The sequence below is a fragment of the Solea solea genome, chromosome 16, assembly GCF_958295425.1.
Source record: "Solea solea chromosome 16, fSolSol10.1, whole genome shotgun sequence".
In the NCBI taxonomy this organism is placed as follows: Eukaryota; Metazoa; Chordata; class Actinopteri; order Pleuronectiformes; family Soleidae; genus Solea; species Solea solea.
The window spans coordinates 11,491,076-11,511,862 of NC_081149.1; the positions used below are offsets into that span (position 1 = coordinate 11,491,076).

Here is a 20,787-nt window from a genome sequence, read left to right on the forward strand (position 1 = left end):
CTTCATGCTTGTGATAATCGTGGCTGAAGGCATGGTGTTTTCAGAGTGTATTTCTGTCTCTCTGTCCGTCAGATGCTTGTAAACGTGAGATCTCGGGAGGAATTTCTTAACATTTGGTACAGACATTCATTTGGACTCAAGGATGAATACATTAAAATTAATTGTAAACCATCCAAAAACCTTTTCCCTGGTTCAGTGCCGCACCAGCCAATATGTTAACATTTGGGTAAACAAGCAAGAGTTTTTTTTTTTCCAATAGCAGAATGGTAATGGATGTAGTTGGCACTTTTCAAGCTCTCACACAACTCTGTGGAGATTGGCTCTTTGAGACTAGGGTCACCGTGACCTTGTGACACTGGTTTTTAGCCTTGTGAACACCATAAGTCAGGAAAGCCCTGAGGAAATGTCTTCGAATTTGGCAGCAACACTCACTGGATCTTGGATGTCAAATTTTAGAGATAGAACATCTGATGTTGAATAACACCATAAAGTGATTACTAATATTATGCAGAAACCCTTTTCTGTATATACAGTACACCAAAACTCAAAAACAGTAGTGGAAATTGTGCCCTTATTTCCTGCAACTTTAGTGGTTGGCAGAGGCACAACAATCAAACAGTAATATTAGGTTTCACTCGAATAATTAGGAAAGAAAACTTCCTCATTATATCTCATTCTTGTTCCTTTGCTACACAAGCAGCCTCATGGGGAAATAAGGATGCTTGTTAAAAAAAATATAAAACGGCAGGTGCAACAGTTTGGTTTGAAAGCTTCATTTCTCTGCTGCCTAAATCTCCTATTTCTGCTGGTTTCATATCCCCAGCTCCTCTCAATTTTTTCTTCACATGTTTCACACCCAAGTCATCACAAGGTCTCAGGATCTGGCTTTTCCTACTCAACCTCCATGTCCCCCGATCTTCAGCCAAAGAAACCCTTCCATTCTGTTACTTAATTAGTGGCTGATTGAAAGAAAAGTTCAAGACCTGCGAAAACTTGGCAGAAACTGAGTATGAGACCAAGAGTCTCGAGAGACGGAGCGATAAATGAGGGAAAGGTATAGAGAGAGACCTCTGTCAAAGTATTGGAGACAGAACAGATGACATGCAGACCTCAACAGTTCCAGACTGAGACATGGCTTAATTAATGTTTGGAGATAATGCCTGCATGTGATTTTCCTCAATGCATTACCCCCATTTCTTCTTTTGTACTATATGTATCTGGTGAAAAACGCTGGTGGCATTTCCGCTCAGTTAAACAATAAAATATTAATCACAAAAGTTGGGAGAACAAGGTTGCTCTGATCTGCAATTTATATAACCTGAGACTTACAAGCAATTAATTATAGTCTATATGAGTGAGCAAGACTTAATAAGGCATGTGTGTTTCTCTGTGTGTGTCATCATTTGGGCTTTGTTTCATATCATATAACATAACATACCGAGGACACAATTTACCAAACACTTCTCTTACGTCCTGTTCCTTAAGTGCACCTGGTAATCACAAGGAAACAATTTAAGAAACTATGACAACACCAGCAGCACTGCTAACAGCCTCACATCTTTCTAAATAGACCCAGACGACACTTAAACCAGAATAAAGCTCAAGATCTTTATTCATCCTTTTCATGACAAACATCAAGAACACAGCAGCAGAAGGAAAGCAGCAATAACAACTCGAAGAGGCTGAGATGATGTGTGCTAATCAACGGACTCCCTCAGTATAAAATATCTTCAGACAGCTTGTTTGTCATGGGAAATCAGATGATGACACTGTTAATGGGACAAATGACTAATAGGTGATACCGGACACAGCATATAGAAAATAAACGTTGCCAAAAACAGTGTCTGCCCTGCAGCGATTTACAAAGACTGTGTTCACCAACAGGTACTTAAGTGTACAGGTAATGGAGGTGTTGTTATTCAGATAAGGGTGTAAGTGTTTGTACTAGCTACATGGGTTTTAATCAGCACCTCACAGGCTGGACAAAAAGTAGTGGTAATTATGATGAGGCTACGTGCTGCTGAGACAAAGCAATGCAGAGAGAGTTGTTTAAAGTTTTTGCAGAATACACAATCTGTTCTCCAGAACCAGACAACAGCTGGTTGCATGTTTACAAAGGAACTGCAGTTACAACTACATTTTGAGCTTTTAATGGTGAGTTGTTACTGGAATTCAACTACAGTTTCTGAGTTATTTTACTGAATTACACTGCAGTTGAGGGTGAATCTTTTCCTCTAAATCTGAACAGCAATTGAACTTTGCAAGTATCAGGACACATTAAACTGGACATATATTTAGAACGGAGTCTACCAGAACTGAATAAAAGACCTATGATTTGGTGTAGGCATCAGATTGCAAGTAGAGATTTGTTGTGAATTAACCATCAATGTCAATATCAATTTTGTCTTGTTGTTTTTGTTATTAATTTACATGCTCTAGTGTCAGATTACAAATTATTAGAAGAAATAACATCAGAATATGACAACAAAGACAATTGACAGATTTACACGATTTAAATGCGGGAAGCAAGTACATCTGAAAGGCCCTGAGCTGAAACAGGATCAAAACTGGCAACTTTTCTTCAACAGTACAAGCCACTACCACTCTGTTTAAAGTATTACCATTAGCTGTTTTGATTGAACTGGTACTCTCAATACAAAAGAGCGATCACCATAAAACAAACAGATTTGTATGTTTGCGTGTGTTCTGTATGAAAAATTGAGCATGTGTGCAAGTCCATACAGAAGGAGGGGAGGAGGATGCTCCATGTCCTCCCTACATCTTAGGTTCTATGCTCGCTTTCAGAAATGAACCAGATGAGGGGAGTGAGACCTGGAGCCCATTTATATTCATTACAGAGAGAGACAGTCTGCTCTCACTCTGCCAGTCCAGCTTCCATCTCTCTCCATCTCTCTGTCACACACCTCAGCCCGCCAGGGAGGAGAGTCTGACAAACCAACAGACAGATAGATTCAACTTCCTCTGTATAAACAAAAGCTAAGCGAGATGATGGCACATCTGCTTCCTCCATCCGGATGAGAAGCTGCTGGCTTCTTGTTCTTGACCAGACCATCAGCCATACTACAGTACATACAACAACCACGCTGCACTCGCATCCATACATCAGCTTGTGGTGTAATAATGCATGTGCTGTAATATTAGCTCCATCTGTAAATTTTACATGATGCCAGCATACATCTCTGTGCATATGTTACCTCCATCTGCAAATTTGATAACGTGAACAGCTTACAATGCATATTTATACCATAAATTTCTGTTCATTTGTTTTTCCATCTGTGCTTGTGACAATCCGGATCGCTGGTGATACCCCAACCTGCAATTTCTGTAAAGAATGTTACAGTAAGCTTTCAAAATAATGTTATCTTTAGCCCATATTTTATGCAAAAACGTACAGGTTCTTCATGAAACCTTTCCCAGTTTTAATATTAAAGTTATATCCAGTGTAATCTAAATCATAATGTGATCACTGAAATGTAATCAAAAACAGCTTAACACCTACTGATATAGCAGTGGCCTGTGACACTAAAATGCTCATTACGCAACAGAAACAAAAACATCCAAAGACAATGCAGACTATTTCCGATCTTTAAAACAAATGAGGCAACAACACTTGGTCTTCTTCATTAACAGCTCCATAAAAAAAGGTCTGTGTTGTATAAACTGTCCTTTACAACCTATTTGTGGATGTGGGACTTGTCTTACTCCGATAACTAAATCAGAAGGATTTATCCTCAAGTGTACAAGTGGAGATTTGACAGTGTTTCAGATTCATCTTGTCCAGCTTAAATCTATCCTGTCAGACAAGGATCAGCTGTCATTTCTGGTAAGCCTCAACTGTGCTTAGTCTCAGCTGTGCTTTAATCTACAAGTAAATTTGCAGATATTAAAATCTCCCTGTCAAATCTTGAGCGAATTTACATGCATGCTGAGGAGTAAGCTCATAAAGTTAAGCTCTCATTACCAAGTTCCATCTTTATATTGAATGGCAAACACTGGATGAGGCTTATCAATTAATCTTTGAAACACTGCGCATACCTAGCAGAGTGTCATTTGCTGACCTACTTCAGAGCTCAGGTAGTTGACGTCACACAATCGTGCCATGCAACAGTCAGAATCAAAACAATGCCGTTTTAGCAGGAAGCTGTGCTGTTCAAATCACACATACACCTGGCAAAATGCCAGGCAACTCGTCTCTTTGCCGGTTGTATTCATAAAAAGGGAAGATAGCTGTAGGTGGATAGCTGTTGGGCCACGGGATGCCAAAACAGTCGGGGAAAAGCGAAAAAAGGTGGGCATTTTACTGGCTCTCCAAAGATCACTACCATAAAATAGAATACAAGAGTGATGGAAACCCACATGCAACAGATTCTGCTTGGGTAATGATCACACTTACCACCATGAATATCTTGTGAATCTTACATGCCTTTATTGTGTCTTCTTCCCTGACGCCCCCGGTACCGGGGGAAGACTCACTCCGTGCGACACATACGTATCAAAGGCATGTCTACCTTTGATCAATATTGACATGTTGCATATCCACAGAAAGGTCAGAAACTCAGCTAAAAGCTCATAAAACCCATTCTTATGTTCACCAAACAGAGATTAAACACCAATTGATCAAACCAGCACAAGCCGAAAACACCGTAGCAATGTAAACATTGAAAAGCGGAATTATGTAAAAAAAAAAAAAAGTCTGCTCGACAGCAGACACTCCACCGATTCTAACGGATCCAACCGCATAATAAGAGCAAAACAACAACTCACTTTCAATAAATACAACCAGAAATGTTCTTACCTTTGCTGTTTACCAAAACAAGCTATTTTCACGAAGAAATACACTTCCCAGCATGCTTTGGGGACTGTTCCTGGCCTGATAGGTCATTCCAGAGCAACATTAGCTTGTTCTGATTGGAGAAGGGTGAATGTCCGTCAAACTGCGTCATACACATTTTAATTCAAAACAAGTTTTTATTAGACCAATAGTGACATGTAAATAAAATTAAATGGGTTTAATAATTTGGTACCCATAGTAATCTTAAATGGCACAGATAGTGAAAAACTAGAGAACGCATAGGTATAATTTTACTCTCTTCTTACTCTGCTTCACTTCAGCAGCATCAGACTTTGCACAGCTAATGTCCACATGATGTTACATGACTTCCATGAGTTTTTAAGCTCCTAATGCACATTTTTAAAGGTGCTATTTAATTTAAAATGCAATATTTCTTTGGGAGAGGGAAAAAATCCTTCTTTTATGGTGGGTCCCATCTGCATTTACTCTGGCACATTGGCATCTACAGTGAAACTTACACTTCTGGTGGAATCTCACAAGTGTTATCTTTTGATACCAGGATAATTCACATAGAATTAATCTTAATTGCAGAGACAGACTCTATTTAGTTTGGGCATGTCATTTTCGAGCAGGGACCCCAAAAAGAGGGTCAGGGAAGAAGAGGTTTAAGTATTCTTCATAATAAGTACGAGGGAAAGTTCATCAAACAAAATTAGGAAACGGCCTGTCAAGTTCTGCGACTTATTGCAATTTAATTACACAGTGAACTCTGATGGCATTCATTCATTCTTTTCCTGCCACCATGGTGGTGAAAACAAACATCACGTGACAGTCGGAGCTCTACTGGATTTAAAGAGAGCTTATACCTGTTTATCTACTACCTCCAAAATGTTTTCTTTTGAAACAGACAGAATTTGAACAAGAATGTCTTTGAAAACAGTGACAGGACTGGCTGAATAAGGGACAACTGTTTGCACTGGCCACCAATGTAGACTCAAGGTAAACCACAAGCAGCTCACTGCCAGGCAGCCCTCAATGTCTTTCCTTTTCTCTTTCACACACAACTGCTATGCATTAAAGTGAACAGTGAACATACACAGTCATTCTTGGAACACACACTAAGTGTGTATCTCTTAATGTATAGTATATACTTCTCTTCTGAAGATTCCCCAACCATTTGCTCTGTGAAAGCCAATGAGAGTTTCAGCTTGTTCTTCCACAGCATGATTTATTTCATGTGCTGTATAAGAGAATCAGTTATTCTAACTGACTGACTGTTTTATCAAACATACGTGCATGCTTTTCATACAGTTCAACATTTATGAGACAAATCTGTTGGTTCAAATGAATCACCATTGACTGATTCAGCTATGACTCTTTGTGGTATGTCATACTAATCTGTCTCCAAGTGTCTGACTTTGAGTTGTTAGTATCTAAAAATAGCAAATAACAAAGACTTTCCAATGACTTTCAAATAGTTCCTGTAAAATAATCTCTAGGTAAATGCAATGTTCCTTTGCAACACTTAATCCCACTTTGTTTCTTAATTCAATAGAAAGCATACACACACCATAGCTATTGAAGGCAATGATAAGCCCATCATATGCACGTGCACGATACCAATAGTGTAGAACTTTCTAGCAGGCAAAGCTATTTGTCTTTCATTCTATTAATCTGTTCATTGTTGTAACTGGCATCAAAGCACCGTTGCCTTTAAAGTGCCTTTAAGGTGCATCGTCAAAGCCATGTTTTGTTATATATTGCCTTCGTATGCGCCTTTGTAAAGCTATCTATCATTAGAACCTGTACGACTTGTCGGTTTTACAACCTAACTGACTGTCTAACTGACTGTCTAACTGGCTGTCTAACTGACTGTCTAACTGACTGTCTAACTGACTGTCTAACTGACTGTCTAACTGACTGTCTAACTGACTGTCTAACTGATGTCTAACTGACTGTCTAACTGACTGTCTAACTGACTGTCTAACTGACTGTCTAACAGACTGTCTAACTGACCGTCTAACTGACTTCAAACTAACTTCAACTTAACTTAACTGTTGCTTAACTGTGTATGTGGAATAAACCTTCAGAAAGACAGTCGAGTTGTGCCCGCCGTACTTGTTCTGGTTACCCTTTCCAGAAGGGAGCATTGGGCTGGAAAGACCAGCCAGCAGAAATCTGGACAGTTGTAAAACCGTTGTCGGCGCCGTATCAGTGGAGGTACGGACTGCCGAGCGGAGGACGACGATCGTGAGGTACCAGGACGCTGGTGACGTGGATCAGTCGTGAATCACTCAACGGAAAAGCCGGAGCAAAGAGCTATCGGGGCCGTTGAAGGATTAAAGGAAGTGCCGCAGCCGAGGGAAAGGCTGTGAAGATTGCACAAGGAATACAAATGCAAAGCTCTTCTGGGCAGAGAGCCTCACAGACTGTGACATTGTAACGTCGACAGCTTGGGGCGTGGACATTCGTGTGCCATTAGTGGACGTGTCGTTTGCAAAGAACTGAATCCTTTGAACGAGTCATTGGCAACGAACCAGAGAGTCGACTCCAATCAATTCCAATTCCGGAGTGAGTCAGGAGTTCAAAGAAGAAAAATGGCAGATGACAAGCCAGATCTGGAAAGCCTACAGCGGAGGCGATCAAATGCACAGCGGAGCCTAACGACGCGTATAAACCGCCTTAATTTCAAAGCTGGTCGTCTAGGCACAGGAAAATTGTCGCAAGAGTTGGCAGGGTTGGAAAACGACTATGATGTCTTCGTCGACGCCTGCTGTGAATATATCGAAGACCTGGAACAGATAGACTCAACGGACGACAACTGTGAGTTAAGAGACACTCTGACAAAGAGGGACGCCATTGGGCAAAGGTACCATGAGACAATGGAAATGTTGTGGTTTAAAGATGCTGAGCCAGTAATAAGCACCCTCGTGGCACGGTTCAATTCAGCTTTCGACCAGGCCGAGGAACTCGGCAGGAAAAGTGCACTACAGTGGTGTCAGCAAGAGGCCAGAAGGCAGGGACTGGATCAGGAACTCCACGAACTCAGAGACGTTGTGTATGTTTGGAAAGACTATCGGCCATACGGTGAAGAAAAGTGGAGACTCCTTTTAACATTGGAAATTAAAAAGAAGGTACTGATGGAGGAGTGGGCACGCCGCCGGGATAACAAGCGGGGAGGTGGGCTTACCCGACCAGTAACTTGTGCTAGTACCACCCCACTTGTTCACACCCACTCAGCTATCAGGCAGGGCACCATAGCTGGCACCAGTCCCCCTCATCAACCTCCTCAACAGCTTCAACAACCTAATTATGGACCCACTGTCAGCTTTACTCAGCCTCCAACCCTCACCAGTATACCACGGCCACCAAGGTTTCACACTGCTCCCACCAACACCAGCATGGGACAAAGGGGAACTGTGCCCACCAGCAACTTTGGTACAGTCACAGGGGGAGAAGACAGCTCTCAGTGGGCCCAACCCATAGCAAAGATCACACCGATAAGCTTGCCTAAGATTTCCGAGAGCAGGAAGGCTGATTGGAAGAGTATCCAGGCGCAAGCGGGTCCCACAGAGTCCTTTAAAGAAGAGCAGAAGAAACTGAAGAGTCAAGTGACAGAGTTACAGAAAGTAACGAAAGTCAATGTCAAGAAGGTAGAGGAGGAGAGTAAACTGAGGGCCAAGATGTCTGAGCTCAGCAGGGAGCTGAGCTCTGAAAAGACCCAAACTGCAGAGCTGCAGGAGACCTTGGTGCAAAGTCAGGAGAAGCTCACTAAGCCTCAGTCTGACTTCTACCAGAAAGAGTCAGAAGAAGAAGAGTCTACTCTGCATCAAGACCTCAAAGCACCAGAAGAGACCCAAACTGCAGAGCTGCAGGAGACCTTGGTGCAAAATCAGGAGGAGCTTCAGTCTGACTTCTACCAGAAAGAGTCAGAAGAGTCTACTCTGCATCAAGACCTCAAGGCACCAGAAGAAAGACTGAGCTTAGCACAGGAGGACTTGGCTACCAACACCAGCCAACTCCTGCTAACCACACCACTGCTAACTCCAACCCAGACAGGTTTGGAGGCTCAGACAAAGGAACTGAAGAGAAGCCACAGCTCATTGGAGTCAGAGCTCACTAAACAAGAGCAGTTGAAGCACCTGAAGCACCTGGTGATACTGTCTTTAGAGAGCAGACTTTCTGAGAAAATGCTAACCCAGTGGCTTGCACATGTGAGCAGCCCCAAAAACTATGCCTTCCCGGGTAACCATTTGGAGAAGCTCTTATTGTTCCTGGCGCCTTTCCTGAAAAGCCAAAAGTCATTACTCACAGGAGTAGAGCTTTTGAAGTTCAGCAAACCAATCCCCATTTACGCTTCTGAGAGACCCAACTACCATGAGAAGCCGGTCGACTGGAGGAGGATCCTAGAGGGAGTGGAGAAGATCCTGAAAGCAAGGGGCTTCTACCTCAAGCCCTGGGTTCGGTCTGGTCAAAGTGGGAGGAAGGGCGAGGCAAAGCCTGACCAAATGACTCTCCTTACTGAAGGAGAAGTGGATGTAAAAGCACCAAACCCATTAACTCGTCGCGTCCTACTGAGCCAGATCACAGGATTGTACGACCCCATCGATCTAACAACACCTGTGAAGCAAAAAGGTGTGATTCTCGTGAGGAAGGCCTCCCAGGGGGCTTGCAAGTTCACTAAGGACACTTGGGACGAGACCCTCTCTGACGAACTCCGAGGGAAAGCAATCAAGCTGTTCAAGGAGTACACTCGCTTGGGGAGCATCAAGTTCCACAGAAGCCTCACACCCTCCGGCTGGAGGGGCGAGCCCTGGGGAATCACATTCTCTGACGGAAGCTGTGAATCTTACGGCGTCGTACTGTACCTGCGATGGGAAACGTCAGATGGCGTAGTTACCCGGTTGGTGGACGCAAAAGCCAAGTTAACCCCTTTAAACCAGAAAGGTAACGCAGGCAAAGCCAAAATCTGTGGGGCTTTCTTCGCCACACGCCTGAAGGAATACATGCTGAAGCATGGAAGATTGACTGTAGAAAAGTGGTACCACTTCATAGACAGTCAGACTGTGCTGGGAGCCATCCAGCGAGACAGTTACGGATTTCAAACATTCTTTGCAAATAGGGTCGGGGGGATCCAGAAGGCTGGGCCTGTAACTGATTGGCGGTGGATCCCAGGTGAAGTCAATGTCGCTGATCTCGTCACGAGAGGGTGTTCACCCAAGCGACTAGACGAAAACTCCGCGTGGCAGAAGGGTCCCAAGTTCCTGTCTAGTCCAGTGAAAGATTGGCCTATGGAATCTGCAGCAAAAGTGGCGGCTGATGCTACAGAGACAGTGAGTAAACTCCAGAAGAAGGACTTTACAGCAGCTCTCACCAGAACCCAAGCGCAGAAGTTTTTAAATTCTGGTAGTGAAGGCCGGAATTTCACAGATGGAGATAGCAGGTCTCTAGCAGGGCTCCAGTCGGCTGGATATGAGACAAAATCGATCCCTGTTGAGACCAAGAAAGATGAGACACTGTGGGGAGCCGCACTCATAGTCCGAGTGGGTCTGAAAAGGTACGACCCCCTAGTTACGCTTTGTGGAGGGGTCAGTCATGCCCGAAAGGCTGTAAAGAAGTGGGTTGCTCGTATAGGGAGAGCCCCTATTCCAGCAAAGTGGGAGGTAGTACTGACAGTGACCGAACTTGAAACTGCGTTCCAAGATCCCCTCACGTCATCCCGCTACGTCATCAGAGACACTGTGAGGCGGGTAATAAAGAACAGACTTGTCGTCAACAAGGACGAAGCTTCGGGGCTCCTGCGGTGCTACGGCAGAGAACAAGCCATCACCTGGGGAAACCCCGGAGTACCCCTGGTCCCATATAATGCCTGGATCAGCAACCTCCTCACACGGGAAGCCCACGGAGCCAACCATGAAGGCATCGCTGGCACACTCCTCAGAGTGAGGTCCAAAGCATGGGTAGTACAGGGGCCAAGAATCGCAAGAAGCATCATTGACTCCTGCGTGCATTGTAGAAAGACCAAGGCAAGGTTGTGCAGGCAACAGATGAGTGAGCTTCCTAGTGAACGATCTGAACCAGCCGCACCGTTTGAGCTAACAGCACTGGATCTCTTTGGCCCCTACGTTGTCAGAGACACTGTAAAGCGAAGAACAAAGATGAAAGTCTGGGGAGTAGTATTCAGTTGTATGGCTTCCAGGGCACTGCATGCTGACATTGTGGAAGACCTGTCAACCGATGGCTTCCTAAAGGCGTACCAGCGCTTCACAGCTCTCAGGGGCCACCCAAGAAAACTTTGGTCGGATCAAGGGACCAACTTCGTGGGCGCCAAGCCAGTTTTAAAGGAGCTCTACGAATTCCTGAACAACATCGACAAGGATCAAGTCCAGAAGAAAGCAACCGCCGCTGGGACCGACTGGTCGTGGGTGTTTCACCCAGCAGACTCTCCCCATCGAAACGGAGCAGCTGAAGCAGCAGTCCATACGCTCAAGAGAGCGTTGAAAGGGGTGGAAAGTCACCTGACAGCACTGGAGTTCCAGACTCTCCTCTACCTGGCAGCTAATCTGTCAAACGAAAGACCAATCGGCGCCAGAGTCCAGGTACAAGACGAGACTGTAGGAGTCATCACTCCCAACTCACTTCTGCTTGGCCGTGCTGGGCCTAGCGGGGACTCTCGAGGGTTCGAATACCTGACTTACCCCGTGGCGTGCCTGAGAGCGGTCCAGATCGAGGTCGACAAGTGCTGGAAGCGGTGGAGCCAGCTGGCGGGTGAAAGGCATAGTACGAGATGTGAAGGTGAGGACGTGCCAAAGTTGCCCGGTTTTCAGTGGACAAAGTGGGAAAGGCAAAGAGAAGGTGGACTGTCCCTCCACCATCCTTCACAGAGATGTCAGAAGGCTGGTGGTTCTGTTGCCAGTGGAGGAACAGAAATAGATTCCCCACCACATGATGGTGTGTTTCGGAAAAAGGGATCAAGACCCCCCCTCCACCATCCTCCACGAGAGGTGGTGGTGTGTTTCGGAAAGAAAAAGGATCAAGACCCCCCCTCCACCATCCTCCACGAGAGGTGGTGGTGTGTTTCGGTAAAGGGCGTCACTGCGTCACCAAGGACAATGTGAAACCTTTATTTGTCATTTGTATCTGTTATTCATATCGTGTGTAATACGTAGTTCCCAGCGATGTAGCTTTATGTACCCATTTGAAAGGTAAAAATTGTGTGTGTAATACGTTCATACCCTGCGATGTAGCTTTAAGTACCCATTTGAAAGGTAAAAATTGTGTGTGTAATACGTTCATACCCCGCAATGTAGCTTTAAGTACCCTTTTCAAAGGTAAAAATTTGTGTAACGAGTTCGTACCCAGCGATGTAGCCATTTCAAAAGGAAAAATCTGTGTTTTGTGGCCTACTTGGATTTAGGAATCAGTAGGCCAAGTGGGAGGTGTAGAACTTTCTAGCAGGCAAAGCTATTTGTCTTTCATTCTATTAATCTGTTCATTGTTGTAACTGGCATCAAAGCACCGTTGCCTTTAAAGTGCCTTTAAGGTGCATCGTCAAAGCCATGTTTTGTTATATATTGCCTTCGTATGCGCCTTTGTAAAGCTATCTATCATTAGAACCTGTACGACTTGTCGGTTTTACAACCTAACTGACTGTCTAACTGACTGTCTAACTGGCTGTCTAACTGACTGTCTAACTGACTGTCTAACTGACTGTCTAACTGACTGTCTAACTGACTGTCTAACTGATGTCTAACTGACTGTCTAACTGACTGTCTAACTGACTGTCTAACTGATGTCTAACTGACTGTCTAACTGACTGTCTAACTGACTGTCTAACTGACTGTCTAACAGACTGTCTAACTGACCGTCTAACTGACTTCAAACTAACTTCAACTTAACTTAACTGTTGCTTAACTGTGTATGTGGAATAAACCTTCAGAAAGACAGTCGAGTTGTGCCCGCCGTACTTGTTCTGGTTACCCTTTCCAGAAGGGAGCATTGGGCTGGAAAGACCAGCCAGCAGAAATCTGGACAAATAGATTTGTATGAAATTGACAAGATTGTCCCAAAAATCCTTGAGTAACGCCATATGGCAGGGACTTCAGGTAACCAGGCCTGCTGTGAAATAGACTGACAGAGAAGAGCGATGGAAATCCTTCTGGAATTCATTATAGCTATTGCTCAAAAACCGCAACAGAAAATAACTTCATTATTAAAGGAAATAACAAAACACACTCTACACACACACACACACACACCAAAACCTTTAACTTGCTAAATGAAAGGGAAACATCAAATACAAAGAACCACCCACTAGTGTCTCCCTCAGGATACGACTTTCTGCTGGGAGGAGGAAAAAAATGGGCGGTACAGTGCTGAGACACCACCACCAGGTGGACAAAGGGTGGAGCTGCGTGATTTGGCTGCTGCAGAAAAGGCTGCGATCACAGCAGCAATCGTGGAGTGTTTAGAGGGTCACCTTGTGCAACAGTAGGCAGTGAGTGAAATAGAGAGGCACAGAGACATGCTGCAGAGTTTGGAGGGACATACTACAAAGACTGAAAACATGCCAAAAAGTTCAGGCTAAGTGACAGAATGTTGCCGCTTTGAGCGTATGCATGACGCATTTCTGAACATTAATCAAACGCCCACATGCTAGCTCATTTTTCCACAGTTTAGACTTTTTTAACAACCCGACCCCCCACTCACTATCCACCACAACCCTCTTACCTTCAGATCTGGCAAGAAATCTGACAGAAGGTTAATGGAGCCTGTTCATTATAAGGTCAGATTCCATTAAAAGGCAGACAGAAGCTCAAATGAAAGCTAACAGGAGCATGTACAAATGCATCTAAGGGATCAGCAAGACTGATCAAATGAAGTAGCTGACTGCCTATATCTTCAAAAAAAAAATAGACTGGACAGATGGTATACTTCCAGACAAATAAGAACTTACATTGGAATAATTTGAAAGAAGTGTTTCCAACTTTCTCTTATGAGAGATTCAAGAGTTTCGGCAGCAGGCAAGCAGGTGGTCTTGAGAAGGGGAAAAAAAAAACACAGAGATGCCACATACATTATTGGCCAGCAAATCTTAATTATATGAGAAGCTGTCGCAGGTAAAATTGGCAGGCAAATGTGATAGAAGGAAAAGGCAAAATGTGTGAACAAGAATGGACAGAGCATGTATGAAAACATGGCTGCTCTTAAGCAGTGTCTGTCCATCTTGCCCATGGCAATTCTGAAAGCCATGACACTCAGAGAGAGAAAAAGAGGGTGAAAACAAGGATAAGAGAATGCCAGGACAAGTGGACACGCATGCATGACAGGGTTGAGCACAAAACTCAGCGACGGGTTGAAGAGACACTGGAGCGTGTCAGATTCCGGGCCACAGGAGGTATAATGGATTAAGAGGCACTGGCAGACAGAGGTCCTGTCTGAACTGTAGAGCTAACCCCAGTGAAACGACATCACCAACCATTTCCATATCACTGATGGTATGTTCTCTCAATTTGCTCCATCTTATTATTTCTTCCACTAAAAATAATCACTTAAACTAAACATGTTCTCTGCCTATCTTCAACCTGCACATGATTGCTACAAAACCAGGTGATCGAGCCAATGCCACATTTCTTCCTTACTGGTTTAATCTGAGAAAATGTCCTACTTTAAACAGTGTAAATATTATATAATGTCATAGCATATCATTAAATAGTTTATAGAAAAAATTATTATTGCAAATATCCTAGCTTTACTTAACAGTGATAATACTGATCAATCCTAATAGTGGGAATCCTAAATAACTAAGTCATTCACCGCAACTGAGAACTGAATAACTGAATAACTGAACTATGTCAAAATGGTAACACTTATCTCTGCAAAGTGTCCTTCATCACAAACAAAAATACATTTTCAGTGATAATTTCAGTCTCTGCAAATCCTATTACACATGCAAATTAGTCTATTTGCATACTCCCACTATTATTTTGCACACTCAGCTAAAAACATCAGGCATTACTTGTTAGAAAAAAAACTGCACTGCTGCTGTACTTGTTTCACACCAGTAACAGTTTTGCATGTGGTTTTCACACAACCCGAAAGAAAGGCTCTGTTTGTACACAACTATGCGTACATATATACGCATGTATACATGTATAGTATACATTTACATGCATTCCCTAGACCCTTATCCTTAAATATTTTAACTATTGCCTAAACCCAACCCTAAACCCAATTTTTAACCATAAAGCAAAGTCTTACCCTGAATAAATCTTTATGAGACTGGCCAAAATGTCAAAAAAACTATGGCTTTGAAACAGATATTTTCATTACAGCCATGAAAAGACATGTACAACCCACCAAAACTCCTATTCTGTAGCCTCCAATTTACAATTTGGCCAATGTTGTGGTTTTGCAACTGGAAGTGTGTCTGTGTCGTCTCTCCTCCATAACTTATGCCCGACAATGAAGGAGACCCCTTTAGCACTGCCCCACCCCTCAGTATGAGTCAGTGACAGGCTGAGGTTGGCTTTTTAGCGGCGATTTTGAGGTCCAACCATTTTTCCTTCACCTTGATATAGAGAATAGCAATCATGCACGTATCTCAAATATCACAAACTGATAAAGTCAATATTCAAAGGTTAGCTGGACTCCTTTTGTCAACACCATCACTATTAATTGTTGATGTGATTTCTCTCCACACTGTTGCCTTCTGACTTGCTTTGATCCCACTTTTCAGGCTGCCAAACAGAATCAGAAACTCCAACATTAAAAAGCCAATTTTCAGCTTCTGAAGCCTCTCTTCATGGTCATATTCTGCATCTTAGTGAATATATAGGGGCGTATAAACATGGGATTACAATCATTTTCAGACGCCCCATTTAACAACACCTGATCAGGTACACATGTTTCATAAATCACATGTGAGACCTTGCACTCTGCACCTGAATCTGCACCAACTTTTACACAATTTTAATAAATGAGGGCCATTGTGTGCTGATCAGTTTCCCTAAACTTCGCTGAACAAAGACAATATACAACACTATTGTGCAACGATGTTTGTATTGGATGTGCTCTTGCATTTTTTTATGATCCCGCCCTGTTTATTTTCTGCCCTGCAGAGGCTCTCTGCATGAAGTTACATTCTCATGTAATGAGCCGAGCTTGAAGCAAAAGGGAGGAGTGAATGGCGGGAGAGGGATTTGTTTTGTTACCACACTCAGTGCAATGATGCAATTTATAATTAAAATGAAAATAGAAAAACAGGGAGTCTCCCGTCACCTTGTTTTCTCTTTACAACATTCTCAGGGGAGGACCATCTCAGCGGAGAATCTATGTATCTGAGCCACTAAATCAATTTTATATGAAGCACTGAAATCAATTTGAGATCCAGGCTATACAAAATTTTAAATGCAAACCACTATTTGACTGAAAGAAAATTGGCATGGACAGAAATTTCCAGCCTGTGGCTATAAAAGATTTTCTACACTGCTATGATGATGTGTGAGGGTTTTTTTAGCAGCTCACAACCCTAAACTGAAGGCTAAAAGCAATTATTTCTAAAACAAGAAAACACCGACCTGTCTGACGCAGACGCCATTGGCCTGTCTCTGTTCTGACTATAACTTATCACAATAGGTGGCTCACACGTCCCCTAAGCTTCGATCTCGACAAACAACAAAGACAAATGCCATGGAATTAATCATTTGGGGAGTTTTATTCCAAAAGTGTTTCTGACAGAGAAAACAGCATTGAAGTGGAGAGGAGACCTTTTTTGGTGGCTGTCCTTCAGTGTGACTTTGTCATGTAACACATTTCCAGCTCAATTATCTGCATCCAGTGGATTTCAAACACATTTCACAAGGACCAGAGAGCTTGTAATTAGCAGGAGCCCTGGATCATAGGGGGACCAAAAACAAAGCCTGTCTTTAGCTCTATCTTTATCCCCATCACTTGTCTAATCTCTTGTGATCCATCCCTTTATACAGAGACTGTTGGACATCATATATGCGCTCAGTCAATACCTTTGTATGCCCAGAGGTTAGGCTTTGATAGACCATAGCATGATGCAGAAAGAGGCACCTGATCCATAAGAATAGGCTTAACAATTAAGTCAATCTTACTGGGTTATTAATAATGATATTAAAATGTGAAATTGTTTCTCACACCCAAACCATGTATAAACAAATAATGTTTGGTGTATGTATAGAATAGTATGTATTCATACTTGCAGTAGGTTACAAGGGAATGTGTCAACACATTTAGCAATGTGACAAGATTCTTGTTATTTATAACTTGATACTTATTATTATTGTAGAACTGTGGGGACCATGAAGAGTAACAAATCATTGATTAGAGAGACAATCTTTGTTATTCAAAAGCTTGATTAACTACCAGCAACTACAAAGACTAACGTACAATATATCTGTTATATCAACATGTTCTGTAATATTTTCCTGTGAGATCAGACTGTGTTTGTGATGACATTTAATATAAAAGCATTACATTTTCTCCCAAAAAGAAATCGATTCAGTGTTCAAAGTATGTCATGACATTATTAGAATTCCACACATAAAGGTTAAATTTGGTCACCAACCATTTCACCATGTTATGTTCCATTTTAATTACAGTTTGAAATCATGTCAGCTTGCTTTGGCACAGAATTGTTGCCTTCGGCCACAGTTGCACTGAATACGTGAGCAGGGCGTCAACGTCGTGGAACGTGTTGCTTTTCATTTAGGCACACATTCAACTGATTCAAGCAGCCACACTGCCTGTGTCAAACCAGCATCTTGAACCTCACACCAATTTTTTCCCACAAGTCATGTGTGTTTCACAGCTAAATGGACAATGACAATGATCTCTTTGAAGGCAGTTTCAAAAGCTGCATATATAATATATGTCATGTGTCCCAAACACAACACATCCACTTCAGTTTTTTAGTTCGGCTGACAGAGTATATAGAAGTTTTAGAAGTAAATATTTATGATTATTGTCAAAGGCAAACTCTGTGTCAAACAGAGCAGCACACACAAAGTGTGTGTGAACAACAAAGCTGTATGAGATGCAGCATTAGGTGAGTCTGCTTTCTGTCTATCCCCAGGTAGAAGTTTATTTCAGTCAGACGCACACGCACACACAAGTTTATTTCAGAAAGGGACAATTTCATCTACCCTCCCGCCTTCTCATTCTCTCTAATGCTTTGTCCAGAACCACTGGTTCTGTTCTGTTAGTACACTGGCTCATTGTAGCATGACAGTGGTGCCACAAAATGAATGTGCATTATCAGAGAATGAAATCTCAGAGTAAACCCAGAAGGGTCTTTGGAAGAGGGGGCCATTCAATGTGTAGAGAGAGAGTATTGTCAATAGGTAAATAAGGGAGTGAGTTTTTCCTCCCTTACATTCCATTTTCTCCTCACCCCTATGCTCTCTTTGCTCCAACAATAATAATGAAGCCAGTGAATTTATGAGATGTCATCTTAAACAGAGGAATAGTGAGTCATGTAGACAAAGACAAAAAGGAGGGAGGGGGTAAACTCGGCGTGGACCCTTTTCATTACAAAATTTCTATACACATCATCACATATAGGAAACATACACTGACAGCAAGATGTACAAGAACATCAATTTAGCTGTTTTCTCCTCAGGCAAGCTTACATTTGATACCATTCAGCAGTAACCACTATGGCAGGGAGCCACTGTGCAGGGTCATTGTAAACAATAGTCCTGGGTCATTCGCTCAAGAAAAATAACAGTGTTGGATATTTATGTTCAAGTCACAATGTTTACTCCCAGGAGACAAGGGAGAAAATTGGATGATGTTACTGTGGAGCAACAAAGGCCACACAGGAAGGTCAATGGATGGATGGTCAGCCAAACGTCAGACAGTCAATGTTGGATTCTTTTACGATCACAATCCATCCTGAACCTAAACCAAATCATTGTTAGTGTAGCCATGACAATGTAGCGCTGACAAAGAGGTAAATTTACTGTTTCCTTGACCTTGATTTTTCTTTCTTTTCTTTTTTTTCTTATCTTTTTCCAGTCATCTGTAATGTCTATAAGACAAATTATGTTTTCTGATAAGGGCATAAGACGAGTAAGACATTACATTATTTTGTGTAAGAACTCAGAAGATTATTTTCATATTGATGTTTAAAATGCTACAGCATAGAAAATGCAATTAGTAGTTTTTCCATCTTCTCTTCTAAGGTGAATAAATTGGTTCTTCATAAAATGACTCAACTCAAGAATATAACAGGAAAATGAATCATCATAGGCACATAAATGCAATGCATTATGCTATTTGTCTACTGATGTAAGGTCAATGTTATTATTACCCATAGAAACAACTATGCACTAAGTAATAATATAATAATGTAAAAACACTTGTAATTATATTTTGATAGTTATCTCATAATTTGTCAACCAAAGACTTTTCATTTTTCAAGGTTTTTCATTTATGTTGAGTCTACAGACCCAACATTTTAAATATATACACTTTGAAAACAAAAGCACAGAGATGAACACAGTTCTACAGACCATTGAGGAAATTTGGAGACAGGAAGACAGTTTGCACTCAGTGCTCTCTGTCTTATTGCTTTGCCGTTGCTCTTTTCAGTAGAAGGAAGGGAGAGGAAAGGTAGATGCGCTAATAAGTTCAGTTCTATCCATCGGTTGCACTTGGTACGACAAGGGTTACTCCTTTGTGTGCCCCAACGTCACTCTGCTTCCCAATTACCACATTTACACACACATACACTCTTACATCCACATTCATTTATATTCAGGGAGAATGTTAAATGTTCTCCATTAAATTCATAAAAGATGGATTGTCTTTTAAAAAAAAAAGAGTGATCTCCTCACCTTTTATACATTGTTATCTATACATTAAGAAGCACATACATTATACAGTGAGGACTGGAAATAAGCCATCGACACTCTGAAAAGTGTCAAACCAGAGACTTGATAATAAAGAGAGAAAATTGTCAGTAAGACTAAGCGGAGGAAAAACATTGCTCATCAGTGAGGGGGGAAAAAGTGAGAAAAATAAACAATTTTAACAGAATCATCAGCAAATGTTAACTCACACAACTTGAGATGTTCTGCAAGGATTATCAAAGATTTATCAGACAAAAGAGCTTCAGTCTGAAACCGTCTTAGAGATCCATTGTAAAAATCTGAACACATGGTCTTAAATGTAAGGCACACAAACATCAGGGTTTGTCTAAACACACCCTTGCTAGATTAATGACTGGAAAAAAGGTCATAACAACAAGCACATGGTTTAAAACGTCAGTAATTAGGGGTGGTCCACATGAAAACGAGACTAGGTGAATCTGCTAAAGTTTAGTATCATATTGGTGTTTCATCCATAACAGAAACAGCGTTTATGGATCCCTGAATCTGATTTTTTTGGAAACGGGTTCCAGAGTGAAGAAAATATCGCCCTTGTGTTTTCGTGTAGACAACCAATACGCTACTTTGGGGAAATGAATTAAAGTGGGAAATGTATTAGCACATACATTAAAAGTCAAAGTATATTCTATTTTCTGGGAAATATAGTAACTTATATGTCACTGTGGTTTCAATAACACTATTCCACATTTGTCATGTTAAATGTGCATTTTTAGGGAGATACTGTGCATGGCATTATACAAAATTTTCAGTTTCAATATTTACATAATTTTCTGGTGACATTTTCAACATTCCATCCCAGAAGAACCCTAGTGTAGATAGTGGTGGGCGTCAAGTGCTGCAGTCGTACATTTCTGTTTGGCTGCTGCAAACTAAATGCCAAATGATTTTGCAGAAATGAAGTGGGAAAGACTGAAAAGTTAGCACCCCAAGCTGACAACTATGAATGTGCCGTATTTATCAGCCACCAATATGATTTGAGATCAGTCCATTACCTGCACATGGAGGCTCACAGAAAAGCCAGCAAGTACAAATCAAACTCAAACTCCCACAACA

At 42.0% G+C, this 20,787-nt stretch overlaps 2 protein-coding genes across 6 annotated transcripts in view; one reads left to right on the forward strand and one right to left on the reverse strand.

Moving 5' to 3' along the window:
* spop (speckle type BTB/POZ protein) overlaps positions 1–20,787 on the reverse strand; it is a 147,325-nt gene that overhangs the window by 37,244 nt on the left and 89,294 nt on the right. Inside the window, exon 3 of one of the 5 annotated variants that reach the window (XM_058653577.1) lies at positions 4,817–4,925. The exons of 3 other annotated variants lie outside the window; for them this stretch is intronic. The gene's annotated coding sequence lies outside the window, so the exon portion shown is untranslated. Of the gene's footprint in view, positions 1–4,414; positions 4,475–4,816; positions 4,926–20,787 lie in introns of those variants that run through there. One more of the 5 variants, XM_058653578.1, reaches the window with a different exon arrangement.
* On the forward strand, positions 6,446–12,759 carry LOC131475448 (uncharacterized). The gene is made up of 2 exons (XM_058653573.1): positions 6,446–8,558; positions 8,694–12,759. Exons 1-2 carry the CDS (start codon positions 7,411–7,413, stop codon positions 11,929–11,931), a joined length of 4,386 nt encoding a protein of 1,461 aa, XP_058509556.1. The 5' UTR covers positions 6,446–7,410; the 3' UTR covers positions 11,932–12,759.

Bases quoted from the DNA above. Each gene is read 5' to 3' on its own strand.
- LOC131475448 (XM_058653573.1), top strand. From the start codon at position 7,411: ATGGCAGATGACAAGCCAGATCTGGAAAGCCTACAGCGGAGGCGATCA. The intron at 8,559-8,693 runs CTTGGTGCAAAG...GCTGCAGGAGAC, and splicing joins ACTGCAGAGCTGCAGGAGAC to CTTGGTGCAAAATCAGGAGG.